General features: G+C 38.7%; 1 protein-coding gene across 2 annotated transcripts in view; it reads left to right on the plus strand.

The window, feature by feature from the left end:
* Nucleotides 1–23,061, plus strand: part of POLA1 (DNA polymerase alpha 1, catalytic subunit) — a 302,116-nt gene that overhangs the window by 142,995 nt on the left and 136,060 nt on the right. For both annotated transcript variants that reach the window (XM_049643627.1, XM_049643628.1), the window contains exons 33-34: nt 6,429–6,607; nt 8,332–8,463. In XM_049643627.1, coding sequence (XP_049499584.1) covers nt 6,429–6,607; nt 8,332–8,463 — 311 coding nt within the window. The remainder of the gene's footprint in view (nt 1–6,428; nt 6,608–8,331; nt 8,464–23,061) is intronic.

Genomic DNA, 23,061 nt, shown 5'->3' on the forward strand with positions numbered 1-23,061 from the left:
TCCCTCTCCCTCTCTGTCCCCATCCCTCTCCCTCCTTCCTTCCCTCTCCCTCTCTGTCCCCATCCCTCTCTCCTCTCCCTCCCTTTCTCTCCTGCTGCCCCTCTCCCCAACTCATGTGCTCATTCTCTCTCTCTTTCAAAAATAAATAAACTTTAAAAAAGATAAAAACCTTCTTGTTTGAATTGGAATGTAATAGTCCATATGGCAGTTAATCTCTCTTTTTTCTTTCTTTCTTTCTTTTTTTTTTTTTTTTTTTTTGCAACCATCCAATTTACTTGTTAAGAAACATGGGGTTTTTGTCCTATAGAATTTCTCTTATTCTGGAGTTTGCTGAATGCATCCTACTGGTATCTTTTAACATGTTCCTCTCTCTCCTGTATTTCCTGTAAAGTGGTAGTTAGAGCTAAAGACTTGATCATATTTCAGTTCAATTTCTTTCAGTTTTTGCTAATACTGCTTCCTAGGTGATGGTGTGTGCATCTATGAGATTAGAACCCAACATAGGCATATCATAAATATTTAGTACTCATTCTCTCAACCCTTTTCGACCTGAATTTTCTAATAGTATATCATATATTCAGAAAAGCACACAAAACCTAACTGAACAGCGTAGTCAGCCCTGAGCTCAAGAAACATATATTATTACATCCTCAGAAGAAGCCCCCTCGTGGCACCTCCTAGAAACTGTCTTCTACTCTCTCCAGGAAATTCTTATCCTGATTTCTGACATCGTAGATGAGTTTTTCTCGTTTTTTGGACGTGACATAAATTGTGTCTTTGCTCTTTGTATCTGGCTACTTTCACTCAATATTACGTTTTTTAGCTTCGTCCGTGTGGTTGTACTTCGTTCCTGTGTAGTATTGCACTGTATGCACTGTATGAATATACCACACTCGTTTCGGTGCATTTGAGGGTTGTTTCCACAACTGGGCCATTATGAATAGTGCTGTATTGAGCATTCTTGCACATGTCTTCTCTTGAACACTTGCATGTGTTTCTGTTGGGTATATACTTAGGAGAATTGCTAGGTCATGGGAGGCCTCATATATGTTCGGCTTTAGTAGGTACTACTAACTTTCCAAAGTGGTTCAACTAATGTACACTCCCTGCTCTCAGTGTATAAGTGCCCCACATTCTTACCAATACTTGGTGTTGTGTGTTTTCTCCATTTAATGTGGTGGTCTAACATCGTGATCTTAATTTGCTTTTCTTTGATGACAAATGAAATTGAGCACCTGTTCACATGCTTATTGTCCATTTGACTATCTCCTTTTTGTGGGGTTCCTGGTGAGGTGTTTGTATACTTTTCTGTTGGGTTGTCTTTTTCTCAATGATTTGCAGGCATTATATGTTCTAAATATGAGTCCTTTGGAAATATACGTCACAAACCTCTCCTGTTTGGCATATGGTTTCTTTCAAGTATAACATACATACAGTGAGATGCTACTGTCTTAAGAGTCTCATATATTCTGTTGATCAAGACACAGAACTTTTCCATCACCCAGAACGTTGCCTTGTTTTCCTTCCCAGTCATCATCCCTCCTCACAAAAGAAACCAATCACCTGATTTGTCTTACCCTTGGCTAGTTTTACCTGTTTCAGAATTTTATATAAATGATCTTCTATAATGTATACTTACTGTGTTCAGCAGCTTTCACTTAGCAGAGTAGTTTGGAGATTTACCCATCTTGTGTATAGCATCATGCATTCTTGTTTCATTGCTGAGTAGTATTCCGTGTTAGATTACACAAGTTTATTTTTTCATTCTCCTATCAGTGGACATCTTGATTGTTTCCAGTTTCTGGTTATTTTGAATAAAGCTGCTGTGAAATTTCTTGTATAAGGCTTTTTATGAATGTAGCATTTACCTTTTAAAAATTCATTTATTTTTTCATTACTCATACTAAATACTCAGTTTGTGTATTATTCTCTAAGAAGTCCAGATACATGAACGCTTGGATTTGTGCAAAACATAAATGATGTATTTCCTAAAAGGGATTTTTAGGAAACAGTTTTACAGCAGAATTCTATTATTAGCAACTTCAGTAATTATTACCAACACCTGCTTAGGCATATCAGTTTCTCACTTTACCCATTTGGAGTTTTATTTATAAGGATTTTTTCCTTCTTCCTCGCTTGTATGGACACACATAATTGGCTTTACCTTAGTTATTTGCATTTGTGCTAATAGAGACCTTGTCTTTTGGAAGAAGAAAATTACTTGGGCCAATGCTTCAGCCTCTCAACTAAATGCCTTGACTTCAGAAGAGTTTTAAATACTCCTTGGAAATGGGGCAGGTGAACATTCTTAAAAGCAGGTATAGCTTACAATGTTTAGAAAGTATAGTGGTAGGAAAATTAATTTTGTGCTACATGTCATGTTGGAGGTGTGTGTGCTTAAGAATATGGTGATCTTGGGGCGCCTGGGTGGCGCCGTCGGTTAAGCGTCCGACTTCAGCCAGGTCACGATCTCGCGGTCCGTGAGTTCGAGCCCCGCGTCAGGCTCTGGACTGATGGCTCGGAGCCTGGAGCCTGTTTCCGATTCTGTGTCTCCCTCTCTCTCTGCCCCTCCCCCATTCATGCTCTGTCTCTCTCTGTCCCAAAAAAAATAAATAAAAAACGTTGAAAAAAAAATTAAAAAAAAAAAAAAAAGAATATGGTGATCTTAAGTAAAAAACAGCACTGCTGAACTCATCCACCCCAGTGCCTGTGATGTTAACTTTCTATAAATACTTTTTGAAACATGAGAGCTTTGATCTTGTTGCCAAAATAATGTGAGATCCTATAAATTGTCTAATTATAAATGACAGAATTTTAATTTCATTTCACTTTCCCTTTTGTCCTCCCCATCCCGCCCCCCCCCCCAAGAAAAATGGTGTGACTGTATCACTGCGAGTCACGGGATTGAATAAAAGCACACATCATTTCTGCTTGTTGCAGGGAGAACCATGGCTGTTCTTCCCCCACATAACTCATGAGACCCAAGTAGGTTATTCTTTCCTTTACTCTGAACTGGACCAGATGTTTGAACCTGTCAGAAGCTAGGCTAATAAAAGTGGAAGTTCCTTTTCTCAAATAGAGCATGAAGTTTGTTTCTTCAAGTCACTTGTTCTGTGAAAGCTCTCAGAATAGATGAGGAATTCGGAAATCAGTTTTGCATCTCTTCCTCAAAGACGAATATGATTACTTAATGTATGGCGAGCAATTTAATATTAATTACACTGTGTATATGACACCTTTGATCATAAAGGTTTTGCTTTAATGTCATTTCTAACAAAAGTGTTGCATTTTGGAGGGACCGTAATTATAAATGCAGTTCCATGTAGCAGCTCTGTTTTGCACATTTTAAAATTCAGAACCTACCTCTAGGTGGCAGCACCAGATACTTTTTTTTTCCTGTTTCACATCAGCCTTCATGAGTTACGGTATAAACAGTAAAACTTTTAAGTCTCCTGAAACTTTGAAATAAGTTGCTTGTTGACAATTCTGTGAGGATTTGGAGAAATTAATCCATATGTTGATTAAGTTTGGGGCTTGTTGAAGCCTAGATTTTGACCTTTAAAAGAAAGATTCCAGCATCAGTGATCCTCATTTTTTAACATGACATGTTTTCATAATAAGATTTAATTTAGCTGTCTCTAATTTGCCTGTTGAACTTAAAGTTGTCCACTCAAGAAAATCACTTTTTTATGACATTTTTATATCCAAGTAACTTCTACAAGGATCATTATACACCTACTATGTTAAGGTAATTACCGTGTCCTCTCCTTTTACATTTTTAAAACATAGCAATGTTCTCTGACCAAGAATGCTGAGATGAAGCCCCTTCTCTTGAAAAAAGTCAGCATGGGAATAAATCTGAAGTAATTAGCCATGCCACTTGGCTTTGTTATTGCCACGGGGAGATAAGGAATTGGACATTTAAAGTAGAGATTTCAGGGTGCCTTGGTGGCTCAGGCGGTTGAGCGTCCCACTCTTAGTATCGGCTCAGGTCACTAGCCCAGGTCATGGGATTGAGTCCCGCATCGGGTTCCATGCTGAGCGTGAGCCTGTTTGGGATTCTCTTTCCCTCTGCCACTCTCCCCAACTCGTGCATGCTCTCAATCTCTTTCTAAAATTAAGTTAAATTAAATGAAGCCTAGGGAGACCTTTCCCTGCTTCCTTGCTGCAGGTTGGCCGTTTCTGTGCATGTGCGAGACCAGTGTTGTTTCATTCCTTGATTTTTGGATTGTGAAAGAAGCCTGCTGTTGAGAAAACCTGGCTTTATTGTTTTTCCTTTTCCTTTCTTTTTGAATATTATTGGTCTGAGAAATTGATACATGATGATACCATGAGAGAAAAGGTGAAGTTCCTTTCTCGTATTTGTTGATGAAGCAAGAGTTTATGTGAATACATTTGGATTCACAAATAGAGTGTAAGGAATTTACAACAGTTACCATTCAGTTCAGAGAAGAAATGGCCTCATTCCCAGGCATCGTCTTTCATTTTCTGTGCTCCTCCTTGTCTTTAAATGGCAAGGTATATCTTCCCTCACTCTTCACTAATTTGCTGTTTTTCTTAGGGGTTAATTTGTAAAATAAAAAATGTATGGTGAGTCTTGGGGCCAAGTGACCTAGGTTACAGTAATTGATGTCACTAACCAAGAATACTTTTTCAAGTGTTCTTTAAATTTTTTAATGTTTATTTATTTTTGAGAGAGAGATAGACAGACATACAGAATGTGAGTGGGGAAGGGGTAGAGAGAGGGAGACACAGAATCCGAAAGCAGGCTCCAGGCTCTGAACTGTCAGCACAGAGCCCGACATGGTGCTTGAACTCACGAGCTGCGAGATCATGACCTGAGCCAAAGTCGGACACTTAACTGACTGAGACACCCAGGTGCCCCTCAAGTTGTTTTTAATGTGTACTCTTTGTTTTTATTGTACAATCAGGTTAGGAAATGCTCATTTTGATGAATTCCTACACAGAACAGCTGTTAACTTGCTATGCAGCATGAACATGTGTTCCATATATTTTTCCAAATACATAATCTTGAGTGAATATTGTCTAGATTAAATGATGTTCATCCACTATTTTAATTTTTCATTCATACGATATTTATTGAGTGATAGGCACATGATAGGCACCACCGAAAGGGGTTTGTCCTCTAATGTCTGATTTTAAACTTCAAAAGTGCCTGGTCCGTGACACTTCCTCCGTTTCATAGGTGAGAAAATTGAGACTCAAAGTCCCCGTCTTACTGTTCTTTGTTCAGCGCCTCTTCACTGTGTCAGTCAGCCTCAAGTGTAGATGACACTTGAAAACTGACCAAGTAGGATTTAGGATCTTGTCATTGAGTTCTGAATACATCTGTTTGATTATCTACCTATGCAGCAGCTGTTGATAGAGTGAAAACAGTTTTCAGGTATTTTTCAGTATTTCAACTTTTTGCTCAGTGACTTTTATATTTCTTATTTACCTTTGTGCTAAAATAAAGACGATAGCTTTCCTTGAATTTCTAAAAAACCTAGAATTCTTAGGGATTGCTAAAGGGTGATTTCAAGAAAATATTTTAGGATGCGGTGTGTATTAATTACCTTTAAGGGTAAATCCAAATAGTAGATTTTGACAGATATGCTTTGACTCAAGGGAAATTAAATTGGCCTAAAAATGTTTCTTTTCTTTAAATAGTTTGTGGAAACTGGGTAGCATAAACTATACATCAATTGAGTTCTTGTATCATTTTGATTGAAACACGGAAGGTATATTTTGTTTCAAGATTGTTGGGAACGTCTTGGCCTATAGAATGCGTAGATCCATTGTTTTTGCACATATTTTAAATTTCTGAATTCAGAACACCAAAAACCCGTGTCGCGTTTTGTCTCAGATGCTGCTACTGAATTTTAACCACTGAATTAGATTGCACCCTACATGCTGTTAACTACTGAGCCAAGATGGAATCGACCACTGCATCGAAATCAGGGTTAGCACTTGTGTCTGCACTTGAAGGAGTTGTAATAGCATAGAACTTGTTTTCCTTAATGGGACTTTTATTCTCTATTTCAGTCTTAATGGTGATACTTTGATTTTAAGAGATTTTCTTAATAACAGTGCACATTTATTTGAGATTCTCACTGGAACTTTAAGAAGATAGGAAAACCATCCTGTAGAAGTAGTTGCTTCTGAACCCAAACGTCTGGGGGCATATCTGCACTGTGTTAGTGCAGTTTACTTGTTTTATCTAATAAAGTAATTTTTTGTAAAGAGAGAAGTCAGTTGTCCACGTGATGTGAGCCTTTGTCTTGAGTTCACATGGTTGTGTATGTGTGTGCAGGAACTTAAAATCATTCCTTTGTGGGTTTTCTTCTTTGGGGTCTTTTTTGTGTACAGGAATTGAAATAATTGTTCCTTTCTAAATTTGTTCCTTTTTTTTCTTTTAACCTTAATAGGACTCGACTCCACCCAGTTTAGAGTTCATCATTACCATAAAGATGAGGAGAATGATGCCCTACTTGGTGGCCCAGCACAGCTCACAGATGAGGAGAAATACAGGGACTGTGAAAGATTCAAATGTCCGTGCCCCACGTGTGGGACAGAGAATATTTACGATAGTGTCTTCGATGGTTCGGTTAGTTGTTTCTTGCTGTTTCTTTTTTTCATTTTGTTAACCAACTAGCATAGAGGCCTTTCCTCCCCACTATATATACGAAAGGCGGGGCGGGAGGGGGAATGTTGCTTTCATGTGCTTAAAGAATTTTACCATCATCTGAATTCTGCCTTCACAACCTCATTTCTGCTTGAGAACTCTTAGTAGAATGTGCTTAAATATTGTTTTTGGCTTCGCTAGAGTACTTGTTTGGCCTTGGTTTTTAAATGGAATCTCTTAAAAATTCTAAAGTATCTTAAAGTATTTTTTATTGTAATTCCTTAATCAGTAACCTGTAATTCCCCAGCCCCAGCCCCAATTTATTAAGACTTAGAGCAATATTTGCCTTTATCTTAAATCAAGTTAATGGGAACTAAGTGTTTTTGGAAAATTTTTGTTTATCTTTACACATCCCACTTGCCTCCTTTTTGACAAAGGTACCCTGATTATCTTTTCTGCTGTCTTTGCATGTCAGGCATTGAAAAAGTCACAGGGAGACATTCCTCTCAAGAAGTACTGCCAAAAAATGTATCATTGACCTTGGATCAGAACTTGAAACTTAGCCAATTTACTTGATTCAACTGCAGTGTTATACATGTACTAGCCATGGCAAATGAGTAGGCAGCAGAACTGTGTAAAACCTTGAAACTGAAAGAAAATACATCCTTTATCTAAATTAAAAGTAATTATTTTAAGTTAATTTGGACAAACAGCAGATGTTTTGCATTTTTTTGAATCAAAACAAAGCAGTCTTTGGAAGCAAGTGCAAGGAAGAGGCAGACACAGATCAGCAATACTTGCTAAATCCTTGAGTTTTGCTTCATTACAGCTGTAAATAAGATAGTTAATTGCATGGAGGCTTGACGACTTGCAGATGGGCTAGCTGTGGAAGAGCCGATGTCAAGCTCTAAAATCTCTTCCACCTGGAATTGCTTAGCGTGGCGGGTAGGGTTATGTACCAGATTGGAGCAGGAAACCAAGATGTTTAAGTATCAAGAAGGAAAACACATGCTCCAGAAACCCCAACAGTTTTCCTATATATTATATTTGCTTTGTTTTTGTTTAAAACAAAACAAAACAAGACGTTTTCTGTAACTGCTAATAGTTAATTCTTTCACATTTCTTCTTCTTGCCTTCCGTTCCCCCAAATATTTGTCATTTGAGGGGGTGGTAGAGAGGGAGGATTACAGAAATTTTAGGTGTTCTAAGCTGACAGTAAGTGATTGCTTTCCATTGCAGTCCTTAATTTTTAGGCTTTCATCTTAAAATTAAGTTGCCAATGTGAAAGCAAACTAATGTCATCAGTGCACTTGCCTTCAGATTTGGGATGAATAAGCACACATTTAAAACTTTGATCAATATCTCTAAGAAGAACGTTTATTTCCAATAGTGTGACCTCACTGGCATTTTCAGAGGGAAAATTATTTTATCCGTAAAGTCTATCATTTATTGAACGTACAAAAAAGAGATTTCAGGGTTTTCCCTTCACCTGTGTGCATTCCGTTATCATGGTGGCAAAAAAGCAGGAGGTTCTTGTGACTCAGGGGATCTTTGAGAGGACAGTAGTTGAGAAAACAGGATTAAAAATTCACCAATAAAATAAATTTATGGATATTGTACACCAGGACACGTGTTAGCTTTTAAGCACAAAAAAACCTTCTCTGGCCTTACAGTAACCTTTTGTGTATTTGTTCTGACTTCTGTAGGGAACTGATATAGAACCCAGCTTGTATCGTTGCAGTAACATCGATTGTAAGGCTTCACCTTTGACCTTTATGGTACAGCTGAGCAACAAATTGATCATGGACATTAGACGTTGCATTAAAAAATACTATGAAGTAAGTATCCACAATGAGTTTCTTACATATGCAACTTACTTAGGTTTGGTACTTCTTTTAAAATAAAACAGTGTGATTTTGTATTACTGGTTTTTTTATGAAACTAAAATTTTGAGATGACTTTGCAGAAAAAGTACTTGATTTTCTGTGGAACATTACATTTCTGTCACTAATGAGCAGTATTTTAAATAATGAATGTTTGCTTTCAGGAAAAATGAGAATATAATCAGGAAGTGTTTTAGTTTATTGTTACCTAAGTAAGACTAAATTAAATGGCCACTCAGATCTTTGGCCAGAGGACAAAAAAATCAGTATTGCCTGTCTTTGGCAAGTAGAATCATAACATCATGTTTGGTTATTTTAATAACTGTCTCCTAGCTAAGACTTCATGTTTATGTGGTAATCTACACCATTTCATAGCTGTGTTGTCCAAGGAAATCAAAATAAACATATTTTAACTTTGAATGCAATCTGGCATTTTAAAGAGAATGGCTAATTTTTATAAACGTATCGTAAGAATGCTAGAGGAGTGAGCTATCTGCATTAGAAAGGCTTTTTTTTTTTTAATTTTTGGTTTTAACAGTTCATAGGAATGAGGTTTTTTGTCATCTAGAAATTTCTGTTATGTGAAAGCTCAGTGTAACTTTATTTAAAGAAGCTACATTGGCAAGGCATTTCCAAAAAATGCTCAGATTCTGTTAGGTAAGACCCATGACTTCATCAGTATCATCCTTTACTTTCTACTTGTGTTTGTTAACATATAATACAGCATTTTCTTCTTTAAAATTGAACTCATGAAATGAAAATTGATTATTAGGTCATTAGGATGAAGAGTAGAAACATAGAGTGGAAGTGTTGTAATTTTGGAGTAGAATAATTTGTATTTGTCAAAAATACCCAAGTAGGTTTGTGTGAAGGTATTTTTAAAATAATAATTATGACTACATTTTGGGAAATCTGAAACATTTTAGTGAATAATCCTGTGCCACACTTAATGAACAGTTGGATGGGAATAAAGGTTATCTGTGGGTTCACATTCCTCAGTAGATGAAATGTTCAGCACATGTAATGTTAGGCCTTTATTTAGCATGAAGAGCCAAAATCAAAACTATTCATCTCCTCATTTACAGACCTCGTTGAGCAGAGCATGATTCTTGACTCTAGGGAAGAATTCTGAGCTTTCTTTCCGTGTTTAGTCTATCAAAATCTTTACCATGGAAATGTTAATACTAGAAGAAACTCATCTCTTGCCTCCCCTAAGAAAGGACAATCTGTTTTGACTAAGTTGAGAATATACAGAAAAGGAATCTTCTATATAGTTAGCAACCTGCTCTCACAGAAAGATCGATTTCTAACTGAATTGTATGGCTGGTGGTGGTGGTGGTCGTGGTAGGTATATGAATATTTTCCAAGCTAAATAACTTATATAGGCATCCAGACTTTTAACCCAACGTTTCTGTAGTTTTTGTATTTGCTTTATTTGTCTTGTCTATCAGCCATCTCAACAACAAATAACAGTTTCCCTCTAGTTAAGTGCCCACTTGATTGATTTTTCTAAGGGATGTCTAATTAAAATACCCAAATAATCACTCCCGAAGTTGAAGATTGATACGACTGTCCTCAAAATTAGGAACGTATTTCTCTACTTGCTGATCTTAGTCATATGTAATTGCATGGGAGAGAAAGAAATCCATTTATTCGTTCTTTTTATGGCCCCATGCTGAACTAATGTCTTAAATAGTCTCATGATTAGAGCTTTTATACAGAATGCTCAAACACCTCTAGATTCTACTTCACTGTAGACTGTTCTCTTTTTCCTGTCCCCACACTTAAAGGAACTTCTGCTGATGTAGGGACGTGGTGTTGAGTTGCTTTTGTTATTCTGCCTCACGTGCTACTGATGACAGTTCAGTGTGATATATGGTAGCGATGGCCATCCAGCTGGAGATTAATAACTGTACTGGAGACAAGGATATTGGTAATAAGTACTGAGATAAAGTGACTGTTTTCTGAAGCTAATGACCAAAAAGGTTTCTTCCTGTTTCACAAGTTAAATACTACCACTGCACATAAAAGTTGTCCATGGACTGAGAACAAGAGTCCATATTGTTTTTCATTTTTGTCTTAGAATCACTGTAGGGGGAGTACAATCTACATTAAGAAAGGAAGCTATCTCCATAGGTAAGGAGCTTTAGGAAGACAGTGGAAGAGTGTGGTACTTGACCAAATGCTACCTGCCCAGGAACATAGTTCTAGGTTATCAAATCAGGTTGTCAAAAACAAAGGGACAGAAGTCAGGGTAACAATATATGCTTCTGAATCACTTTTCAAAAAAATACATCACATACCCTGTTAGTTTCTGTCGTGAATAAATGGTGCTGACCGAATAAATGTGTAACAAACATTAAAAATTCTGCATATCCGAGAATCTATATCATTTAATGTCTTAGTATCGTTTACTTCTGTGGAGAATTTCTCTTCACCACATAGCAGTGATTATATCCCTCGAACTCTTATTTCCTAGGACATTTACATTTCAGTGTACATTAGAAATACAAAAAGCGTCAAGTAAGAATATTAAATACATTAATTGCCTAGGAGGAAAACAACTCTAGTGCTTTATCCCAGGACCTGATGGAAACATTGAAAGACTTGGAGGTATCACAGAAAGCTCTAATTCACAGTTTATTTTGTGCCCTGGTCCTTGTTGGTTCCTCTATACAAAGTTAAAATTGAACTGGTGTTTTTTTGAAAATCACAAAAAGCCCATTTAAAGACGATATCTCTGAGCTTTTAAGGATGTTTTTGAAAGACTCAATTTTACAGTGAAAAATTGATATGTGTTTCCTCTCCCCTTAAATTCTGCTCCAGAAGAGCAAATACATACATGCGTGCGTGCGCGCGCGCGCGCACACACGCACACGCACACGCACATAAAGAGAGAGAAACACTAGCTAATCTAAATTGGGAAATGAAGAGGGCTTTTTTTAAGCATGAAAATTTCATCATCTTGTCAGCTGGCAGAATGCCTGCTGTGTGGATTCACAAAGGCTAAGAATTACACTTTCATGAAATTTTCCTCACTAACTGCCCTGGTTAATTTGAAAGATAACCCACTGTTCGAATTCATTCCTCAGTTGGGCGGTGCAGGTTTTATCTTTGATCTGACAAAGCATTTGTGTTAATCGTTTTGGCCCTCCACTAGACACTCTTGGGATTGTGCTTTTACAATAAATGTGTCTGTGATAGCTCTTTAGTCTATTATACTTACAATAGATCCATAGAACTGGTAATTAATTCTCCACTGCTTTGGAAATGGGAAGAATAGGTGTAGCTCTGTCAAGTGCTGCCGGGAAGTTTGTTTAGCTGGTTCATGTTTGAAGTGTTCTCCTCAGCTGTCCACGAAGTAGCCACCGAAGAGAGTCTGAGATTGAGTTGCGGTCTACCCTGAAGACTTCCTGATAAATGGGAAACCTGACCCCTCTTGCTACCTGGGAAGGGTATAGTGAGTGGGTCATTTACGTTCCTCTCAAGTACTGTTAGTTATAATATTCATTGAACCCTTATTTTTAATACTTAAAAGAGCCATTTGTTTCTAAAGGTGCATTGTCAACTAAAATCCATTCCTAAATTCTCCCTGATGACTTGCTTATGCAGGTTTTAGAGTTCCGGTGGGACAACACGGATCCCTCACCAGCCTTGTAGCCTTTCTAGCCGCTTGTAAAGGAGCATTACTTACAGCACTTGACCGTGGTATTTTAATGTAAAGGTGTTGCCGGCCCTCCGTCTAGAAAACATAACTTGGAACAACTAGTCACTGCCATGCATATGATGACTGTCAGTTGCTTGGATCAGAAATTGGTGGTTGGATTCGTTAGAAATTTGCTTTTGGTCTTACAGTTTTAGAATCTTCCTAAAGGAAGCTTTCTGAGGACGGGCTGTGCTTTCTTGTGTGGTTCACCTGTGATCTCTGCCACAGCCCCTTGCTCTCAGTAGTATGTATATTTTAGTGGTTAGTAACCAAAGGAACCAATAAAAGGTTACACTTTCATGTGTTTCCTTTAAATTCTTTTCTTACAGTGCTGTCATACTAGAAGAAGGTTTATTGTTAGTATACAAGATTCTCAGGTTAACACAAAATGCCACATCAAATAAAATCATGAGAACATTGACAAAGTTGTTTACTCTGTCTTGCATTTTCTATGTCACCGATTACTCCTGATTTCATTATATGCTGATCTGCAACCTCATAGCTTTACTTTCTTTTCTCCCCAAAGTATCCGGCAAAGAGGCATCAGACCAGAAATATCTTCATCATGGTGCAAAATCACATCGTGCAGGAAAGTACTCCTTGTCCCCATAGCAGTCTTACGCTGACCTCTGCTTCCTCTCGCGCTCCCACTCTTGCCCTGATTTTTTCCCTTTTACTCCTTAGTATATTGTGGCATAAGTCACGTTTAAAAAGTGTCTTTTGGACCTACCTTTTTGAGGAATTCCAACTCTAACGTCCAGTGTCAGTTGCCTCATGATGCAGAGACTTTGTTAACCTCACATGTGGAAGCACCTAGTAGAGAAGGGAGTGCGCTCGACCACCGATGCTGAGCGTCGGTGTGGTAGCTGTCGGTGCCTCTGAGAGATGGCACGTGTCCGGGAAGTGGAGTGGGATGTTTTGTAGTATGTGAAGAACCCATGGTAAACTGGGTTTTTTTTCCCCATCTTTACAAAGAAATAAAAGCCTTTTAGTTTTGGAATGGATATGCATTTCTTGAAGACAAAGTTAATAACAACCACCACAAATAACGTTAAGGGAGACATTGAGTCGGAGGTACCTTTTATTAAAAGTGCAAGGAGAACTTGGTGAAATATTGGTTAAACTATTTTTTCCAGCACAATATGTACTCATTCAGAGTCACAGACAGAATCCATGGTGTCCCACTGTGCTTGATGAAAGAGCATTTCTTGAGGAATACGCAGAACTTGAGGAATTAATAAATCTGAGAAATGAGAGAGCAAGCAGCCTCCCGCCCTGCCGTGCCCCCCCCCCACACCCGTGTAAATCACCAACATGGCTACTCTCATTTCTCTTGCAAATGTGGCAGCGTGTCACGACAGAGCTCTGTTGTGCAGGTGGATCCAAGGGTTGTAGAGCCATGCGGTGGTGTTCAGTAGCTCTCTCCTGTTCCGCTGCAAATATTTGGTGTTCAATAACCCTCAAAATTTCTCATTTCCTACCTGTGGTGATACGGGCTGTTAGTTTTTAGGTTAGCGCTTGCGATATGCAGTAGTGTCACAGGTATGTGAGTTCAAATAGTTTAAACTCTCAGCACTACTGGAATTCCTGTTTATTTCCTGGCCTCTGCATTTATATTTAGAACATTTAAAAAGGATAAATTGGGTTTCTTTTTTGTAAAGACTCTTAACAGCATAATTATAAGTGGTGCAGAAGGCACGCAAGGAAGCAGTACATCTCCACCCCGTTCATTCAGCTTTGCACGCAGCCGAGTCCGTGCTGCCCAGCAGTGCTGGGAGAAGGATTGTTTCTGGAGGAATCCATAAAACGCATCCTAAATCTCATTAAAACAAAACAAAAAAGAACATAATGAGAATTAATGTTTCTTCTTGCTCCCCACCATTTGACAAGGAAGCCAAGCATACATTTACACCACGGACACCAATCACATTTTTTAAATGTGGTATTCGAAGCCCCAGGCCCATCGGTGGAGTGTTCGTGTGTTTTTATTAGTGAGTGGCTTATTTTTCTTAGGTATGAATATCAAGCAAGGTGATTTTTGAGTCACGTATAACATGTCGCTACTATGCCATGGTGGGTTCTCACAGAAAAACTAAGAAATGGAATTTGGTGATGGTTGGAGTAGAATGTCACTGCAAGCAAATTTATTGTTGTACAAATCTAAGTGAATAATTGGTCTAATATAATCCCCTGAGACATGCCAAAAGCAGATTACCAGGGTATGAATATCATATTCAAACCTATTATAAAAGGTTTCTCAAAAGCAAATTGGATCAGATAGAGCCTTATATGCCACCCGACTCGTCCCTCATAGAAGAACCATTTACATGTACTCTTTAGTTAGCACAGCACCTCTTTATCTTTGGTTTCATTTCATCTTAATCTTGTGGTGTGGATCCTGTCCAGGAAGGCTCAGAACCAGAGCATGATCTTGAGGAACTCACAGGAGACCCACACCAAATTCTGAGGTGCTCTGACTGCAGGGAACAGTGTTGTGTATCACGGACTGACCCTGAAGCTGCCTGCATGATTTGAGCTCGGACCACAGCTCCTGCCTTGCCCATGCCTTTCCCTACGTTTGCATATTCTTCCTCCTGAGGTTTTGGTTTTTTTGTTTTTTTTTGTTTTGGCCCAGGTGGGAGCAGGTACAGCCATGGCCCTTGCCTGTCCTTTCGTTATGTTCCGCAAGTTTAGCGCGTCATTCTGTCAGTCTTGAGACCATCTGCTGCTAGCCTCACAATAGACTGTGCGGTTTGTATTCAAACACCTAGGTCAGGGTTCCTGTCTAGTCGCTTGCCTGTTGTGTGACTTGGGCTAGTTGCTGAGCTTCTGCAAGGCACAGTTTCATTCTCCTGTGAAGCGATGGTCATGGTACCTGCTGTGTAAGTTCATACAGAGGACTGTCTGGGAGGATGCATTTAAAGTGCTTAGAGAGTGCCTGGAGTGCACATTATTTTTTAATTTATTTTTTAAATTCATTTATTTATTTTGAGAGAGGGAGAGAGATCGCTCTAGTAGGGAGGGGCAGAGACAGGTGGAGACAGAGCATCCCAAGTAGGTTCCTGTGGTGCCAGCGCAGAACCTGATGCAGGGCTTGAACCCACAAAACCACGAGATGATGACCTGAGCCGAAACCAAGAGTCGGATGCTTAACTGACTGAGCCCCCAGACACCCCTGGAGGGCGCATTATTAGCGCTTGTTATTCCTTCCTGAGATATGGTGGGTGAACATGGCTCACTTGTGTTCCTGCATACAGTCAGAACCCCCAGAGATTCAGACCTGAGCTGGGGCCTCACCGCCTGTTCAGAGGTGTCCATTAGAAGCTTTTGTCCTCTTGCTGCTTTGCCTCAACCATCCAGTTCAGAATGATTCTACACCACGCTTCTTGGTTCTCCCTGCAGTTGGCCACTGTGGTAATTCGTTTTTCAGTGTTGTTACATAGGATCCTAAAGTGAGCCTTAGGAATGGACACTAATAAAGGCAGCTTGAGGAAGTGATTAAAAGCAAGGAAAGGACACTAGACCCCGACTTCGAGGCCCAGCACTCGGTATTGTGTTCACCCTGATACGTGCTCAGAAAGATGCTACGAAATGGGTTCATGATATATTCGGAGACATTGGTGCTGTCAAGTGATTCTGTAAAGTCACGATACCATCAGGCCTATGACCGTACTGGGGACCGTCCAGCATTCTGCCCAGTATATATGGTAAGACATCTGTTCACGAATAACCGGTTGCTCACCATCTTCCCTGTAGTCACCCTTCCCGGAGGAGGCCGCAAAGGCCCCAGGCATTAGCATTGGCGGGTAGGCCAGGCCGTGAGGCTGACTGGGGTGAGAGTCCAAAAAGCTGATTATAGCCCCCCAGCAAAGGGCTAGCCCGGCAGCTGAAGGGAAGCCTGGGGTTTCAGCAACTTGTGATACGGTTCGCCTCCTCTGAAGGGAAAATTGGAGGTTTTTTGAAATGCTGAGGAAATGCCATAGGAGTTGTCACATATCTGAAAACAAGCAGGTAAAAGCAGCAAACTGCTTGTGCCAAAACAGTAGAATTCCTTTCTTCAGTTTGATTTCTCTAACCTTGTATATTTAGGAAAAACTCCACTTGAGGTCTAACTCCAGTCGTCTAGAGCTCCTGTCTTGTAGTGGAGTAAGAAATTGAACCAGAACAGATTTCACTTAACCTTTCAAAAGTGAGATTTTCACACCGTTGACCTTCTGGACTTCAAGGAGCAAAACAGAACTACGTGTTTTCTGCTGCACATGTAAACGAGAGAGGGAGGAGAGCGCCTCAAACAACGGATGTCTCATGTTTGGTTTTCCTAGAAAGCATATGTTGCGGTTAACATGTGGAAATGGATAGTTAAAGATACAAATATCCGCATCATGCCATCTCGCTTAGTGTTCTGTTAAAAGGAATAACCCTGTAACTGTTCATGAGGGAGTTAATTTAGCTGCCTTTCAGAGACACTAGAGAAAAATTCTCAAAGCCTGGATTCTGAAAAAAAATACTAATAAAAATTAGAGCACCAGTGTTGTATTTTATTTTTATATATATTTTTAAATGTTTATTTATTTTTGAGAGTGAGAAAGAGTGTGAGCAGGGGAGGAGCGGAGAGAGAGGGAGACACAGAATCTGAAGCAGACTCCAGGGTCTGAGCTGTCAGCACAGAGGTCGACGCGTGGCTCAAACTCATGAACTGGGATTTCATGACCTGAGCCGAAGTCAGGTGCTCAACCAACTGAGCCACCCAGGCGCCCTTGAGCACCAGTGTTTTGTAATTGATGGGTACTGGTTTGTTTTGTGCTTCGTGTAAGTCAGGAGTGGCTTTACCATATGCTTATACCAACGCTATGTGTTGGTCTCAGTTTGATCTTGAAAAGCAGTATGCAAGTTTTTGTCCTGTTCAGAACTCACCTCGGGGCACTTGGCTCAGTCACTTAAGCACCCACCTCTTGATTTCCGCTTGGGTCATGATCTCTCAGTCGTGAGATTGAGCCACGTGTCAGACTCAGCACCGAGTGTGGAGCCTGCTTGGGATTCTCTCTCCCCCTCTCTCTGTGTCCCTTCCCCATTTGTGCTCTTTCTCTCTCGAAATAAATAAATAAAAGAAAGATGTTTTTAAAAACTCACCTGACTCTTGGCACCCCCTCAAAAAAAAAATTTTTTTTTAACTGCTGCAGCATATTGTAAGTCAGGGTGGCTGATTTTGTGAAGTACACCATCCTGCTTGTTTGCTGAAAGTCCCTGGCCTCATTTATGCAGCATAGGTGCTCAGGCTCTTTGGCTCTTTGAGAGGCTTTTCAGGCTGCTGGGAACCTAGATGTTTTGCTAGCCTAGGTCTCAGGAGCTCTTGGTCAGGGTAGCAGGCCATCAGTGTGCATCCACCAGCAAAGAATGTCCAGAAATTGTGCCAGGAAAATAACCCAAACTAACCCATAGCCCCGGATCTATGTCCACATGTATACTAAGAATTTAGAAACCATGTGGATGGCATCATAGGTCATCTTAGGATAATTTCTCTCAACTACAGCTTTCTGTCTAGTGATATTCAAGAGCCACTGCTTTTAGGGATTGATCAGTAAAGAAAGATCAAAGGAGAACCTGGATTCAAGAAAGGCCTGCTTAAAATTTCACAGCAAATTAGACTCTCATGCTGATGAGTATATGCAGTGATATAGCACAGTGGTTTTCAAACCTTTTGGTCTGTGGAACCCTGTACACTCTTAAATTTCTGAGGATGCCAAAGCATTTTCATTTATGTAGGTTATATGTATTCACATTTACTCGATTTTAAATTAACACTGACACATTTACAAAGCATTAACTCCTTTATAAGTAACAATGAACCTACTCTATAACAACATTTATAGAAAAATAACTATTACAAGCCAAAATAATTTAGTAAGAACAGTAGCATTGTTTTACAATGTTGGGGTTTTTTTTTGTTTTTTTTGTTTGTTTTTTTTTTTGTTTGTTTTGCAAATCTCTTCAGCATCTGGCTTAGAAGTCAGCTGAATTCTCATATCTGCTTCTGCATCCAGTCAGTTGGAATATGTTATTTTGTCGGGAGTATATGAAGAAAATTTGGCTTGCCACAGATACGTAGTTGGAAAATGTAGGAGTATTTTAATAGCCTTTTCCATTAATTGTGGGTATTCTCTTTTGTACCTATACCAAACCTTGTAATGTGGTGGTTTCTTACAGGTTATTTTCAGTGTGGAATCTGAAACCATACCAATAAACTTTTTGTACTCTACTGTTCAAAAATCCATTATCTTGAATGGCATATGGTATGTGACACTCTATTTCTGCTTTCCAAGTATGCAACTTTTTGGGGTGAGTGGTATTGGTTCATTTTGAAAATGTATCTTTAAATTTAGATACAGTAAAATTCACTCTTGTGTGTACAGTTCTCAGTGTTGACAAATGCACAGAGTTGTGTAACTGCTACCACAGTCAAGATTTGGAATGCTTCCGTCACCCATATCCCTTTCCCATAATTACCGTATGCTGCTTCTGTGAGTTACGCTTTTAAAATCAGTTCCTTTAGGTGGCTAGCTTATCTTGGGCAGTACCACTTTTGCTTACAAAGCACCATATTTCCTGTCCTTCTCTTCCATCTGGGATCCACCATAGCGAATGTGTTGCCATTCCCAGAGATGCGCAAAATGAAACTTTGTAATGTGTGTGTTTCTTTGCTTAGCTAGGGTTGGGTAGGTACTTGATCTGTGAATATAAAATGAAATACTAAGGGCAATTCCCACAAAGAATGTTGGAGAAAAGTTCTGACATTTCCATTGGGAATTTTAGCTATGAGGATTTGGGAAAGAAAATGAAGTGATATCTTCAGTCATTACTTTTCTTGCAATGAGTCATGAAAACAACCTTAACATCATGAGCAGCAGTTCCAGCACGCAAGTAATTATGTTCACTGTCCCAGCTTTCTAGAAACTAGACCTAGGTCTTGAGCCACTTAAAAGGATCACTTAACTTTCCTATATTCAAATATGCTTTCATTTTTTTTCAAATACGCATCCATTTCAACCCACCCACGTCTATAGCAGAGTTTGTTGTTTTACATATTCTAGCACATTGTTAGATTCATGTAACCACCACCACAATCAGGAATCAGAATAATTCCAGTGACCCCAAAACTCCTTCTTGCTGTCCTTTTCTAGTCACCTGTCCTCCTACCCTGACTCTGGCAGCTATATCTGTTCTTGTCACTATAGTTCTGTCTTGTCAAGGTCATACGGGTGAGAATTCTATGGTACACCGCCTTCAAGACTGCCTTCTTTCACCTAGTTCCTTTTATTGCTGGCTATTATGCCATTGTATGTATCAGTTTATTTGATCCATTCACCCACTGAAAGGTGTTTCCAGTTTTTGGCAATTATGAATGCAGCTGCTATAAACATTTGTGTATAGGGTTTTCTGTGAGGGTATGTTTTCATTCTTCTAGCATAAATACGTTAGCAGATTTGCTGGCTAAAAGTGTATGTTTACTCTTTTAAGACACTGTCAAACTATTTTTCAGAATAGTTATACCATTTTTCATTCCCACCAGCAGCATATTTTAAGAGTTCCAGTTTCTAGGTATCCTCACTGACACTTGGTATTGTTGGCATTTTTTATTATAGCCATTCCAATAGGTGTGGTGGTATCTCATGATGATTTTAATTTGCAATTCCCTGATGGTTAGTGGTTTTATATTCATCCTTGTATTTTTCAACCTGTTGATATGTTTATTTGCCACTCTTATATCATCTTAGGCAAAGTGTCCCAAGTTTTCCCCCGTTTTTTATTTGGATTGTTTGTTTTATTACTGTTAGGTTTTCAGGGTTTTCTTATATATTCTAGATACAGGTTCTTTGTTGGATATGTGGTATGCATATATTTTCACCCAGTCTCTAGCTTGTCTTTTCATTCTCTTAAATGTGCATTTCACAGGACAAAACTTTTAAATTTTGAGGAAGTCCAGTATGTCATTTTTTCATTTTATACATCATGCTTTTTGGTCTTGTCTACAAACTCAGATTTTACATCTAGATCTCTGATCCATTTTGAGTTCATTTCTGTTTAAGTTGAGGCTTAGGACAAGTGGGTTTTTTTTTTTTTTTGGACTATATAATCCAATTGTTCCCACACAACTTACTAAAAAGACTTGTTTCTCCACATTGGATTGCTTCTGTATTCTTTGTTTATTCCTTTACTAACACCACAGACTTGATTACTGTAGCTTTATAGAAAGAATTAGTGTGATTTCCCATCTTATTTTTTTCAAAACTGCTTTAGCTCTTCTAGTTCTTTTCCCTTTCCATAGAAGTTCAGTCAGTTTGTGTTTATCAACAAAAATTCCTGCTGAGATTTTTCTTGGAAGTGTGTTAAATCTATATATTACTTTGGGGGGAATTGATCTCTTTATTATGTTGAGTCTTCCAATCCATGAACATGGTATGTATCTCCATTTATTTAGGTCTTTTTTTTTCTTTCATTAGCATTTTGTAGTTTTCAGCATTCAGGTCAGGTATATGTTTTGCTAGATTTATACTTAAGGAGTTTGTTTTGGAGAAAGTTTTTTTAAATTTTGTTTTCCAATTATATTTCTTAGTATATCAAAATACAGTTATGTAATTTTTCATTCTGCTATTTCTGTAGTTCAGAGAATCACAGGTGAATCAGCTGGTTCTCAAAAAATACTGAGGGCTCATGAAACGTTAAAAATACTCTATATAAACGCATAGTTAATATGCAGCCCTTAAAATTTATTTTATAAATCTTTATTTTTGGCTCTAATATTTGGCTACAGAATACTGTTGAGTTTTTAAAAACACCAGCTTAAAGAGTGTCATGTAGGGGCGTCTGGGTGGCTCAATCAGTTAAGCATCTGACTTAAGCGACAGGTCACGATCTCACATTTCATGAGGTCGAGCCCCGCGTCGGGCTCCGTGCTGATGGCTCAGAGCCTGGAGCCTGTTTTGAATTCTGTGTCTCCTTCTCTCTCTGCTCCTCCCCTGCTCACACTGTGTGTGTGTCTCTCTCTCACAAATATAAATAAACCTTAAAAAAAATTTTTTTAATGAAAAAAGGGGTGCCTGGGTGGCTCAGTGGGTTAAGCGTCCGACTTTGGCTCAGGTCATGATCTCACGGTTTGTGAGTTCCAGCCCCACGTCGGGCTCTGTGCTGACAGCTTGGAGCCTGGAGCCTGCTTCAGATTCTGTGTCTCCTTCTCTCTCTGTCCCTCCGCCATGTGTGCTCTGTCTCTGTCTGTCAAAAATAAAAAATGTAAAATAAAAAAAAATTTTTAAAAATAAATAAAAACAAAAAAGAGTGTCATGTAAAATATGTGTGTATGTGTGTGCATGCACATGCTTAGATTTCTAGAAGGATGTTTCCCATATGTCAAAAGTCATGTGTGAATGGCGAAAAGTTCAGCTGATTTTTATGTTTTTTATATTTTCTCTTTTTGAAGATTTCACAATAAGCGTGTATTGTTTTCATTAGAACAATGAAGCTGCTGGGGCGCCTGGGAGACTCCATCGGTTAAGCAAGCATCTGGCTCTTGGTTTTAGGTCAGGTCATGATCTCATGGGTTTGTGAGTTCAAACCCTGAGATGAGCTCTGTGCTGACAGTGCAGAGCCTGCTTGGAATTCTCTTTCTCTCCCTCTCTCCCTCTGCCCCTCCCACACTCGCTTGTGTGCTCTCCCTCTAAATAAATAAATAAATATTTTTAAAAAAAGAACAATGAAGCTGCTTAAAGGAGAAAAGAAAAATGAAGCAATGAATTTTAATATAGTCCTTATTAGTAAATGAAATGGAACAGACTCCAGTCCTATTTGAGAATAAAGTATTTGCATCTTAGAAATCTTGATGTTGCCCCAGCCATTTAAAAACCCTAAATATTTTTATGAAAACCAAGGGAACATTTTAAGAAAAGTAGGACATTCTGAAAATGCTGTGTTTGGAATTTTTCATCATGGCATTTTTTTTTCTGAAGTTTTATTTTTAAGTGATCTTCACATCCATTGTGGGGGCTTGAATTTACAACTCTGAGATGAAGAGCTGCATGCTCCTCCGATTGAGCCAGCCAGGCATCCCCATTTCTTTTTTATTATATACTTGTCTCTGTATTAAGCAGAGACAGTGGATCTTAGTCTTGATTGTTCATTAGAATCACCCGAGTACATTTTAAAACAAGTACCTGATGGCTTAGTACACCTTGGAACATTAGATTTGAATTTCTGAGCATGGGCAAGGACTTTGGTGTTTTTAGAAGTTCCCTCGTGTGATTACTAAACTTTCAAAAAAAACAAATGTTGGTAAATTCTAATGTAATATAATAATAACCACTAAGTATTTTAAATGTTGTTTCTGTATATGAAATATCTGATTATTATTACATGTAAGATTTCTCTCTATATATGAAGTTATGAAAAGGTATATGCTTTCACACCTGTATCAAGTTCAACACATTCTTATAGATGAGAAAGGAATTAAATTTCTAAAAATGAGTTCTTATTTGACTGCAAATAATGCTATTAAAGAAAAAAAACCATAGCGTCTTTAATATTTCCACGTTTTTCATGGCATATCACTGACATTTGACAAATGGCAGGTACTTAGCATTGCTCAACCTTGTCTCTTCTCTGTTGTGGCTAGGATTGTATAAGCCTAGGCTTAGGAGTATTTATGTGTAGAAATGTCATCTTCCCTGTATCTCTTCTAGGAGACCCTCTGTATAATGATTTCATGACTTCATCCACTCCTGTGTATGCTGAGGAATTAGCTTCTTGACGACAATCTGAAGTGGTTCTATGATATGCAGTCCTGTCACCACCCTCTCAGT

This window comes from Panthera uncia, chromosome X (assembly GCF_023721935.1).
Source record: "Panthera uncia isolate 11264 chromosome X, Puncia_PCG_1.0, whole genome shotgun sequence".
In the NCBI taxonomy this organism is placed as follows: domain Eukaryota; kingdom Metazoa; phylum Chordata; class Mammalia; order Carnivora; family Felidae; genus Panthera; species Panthera uncia.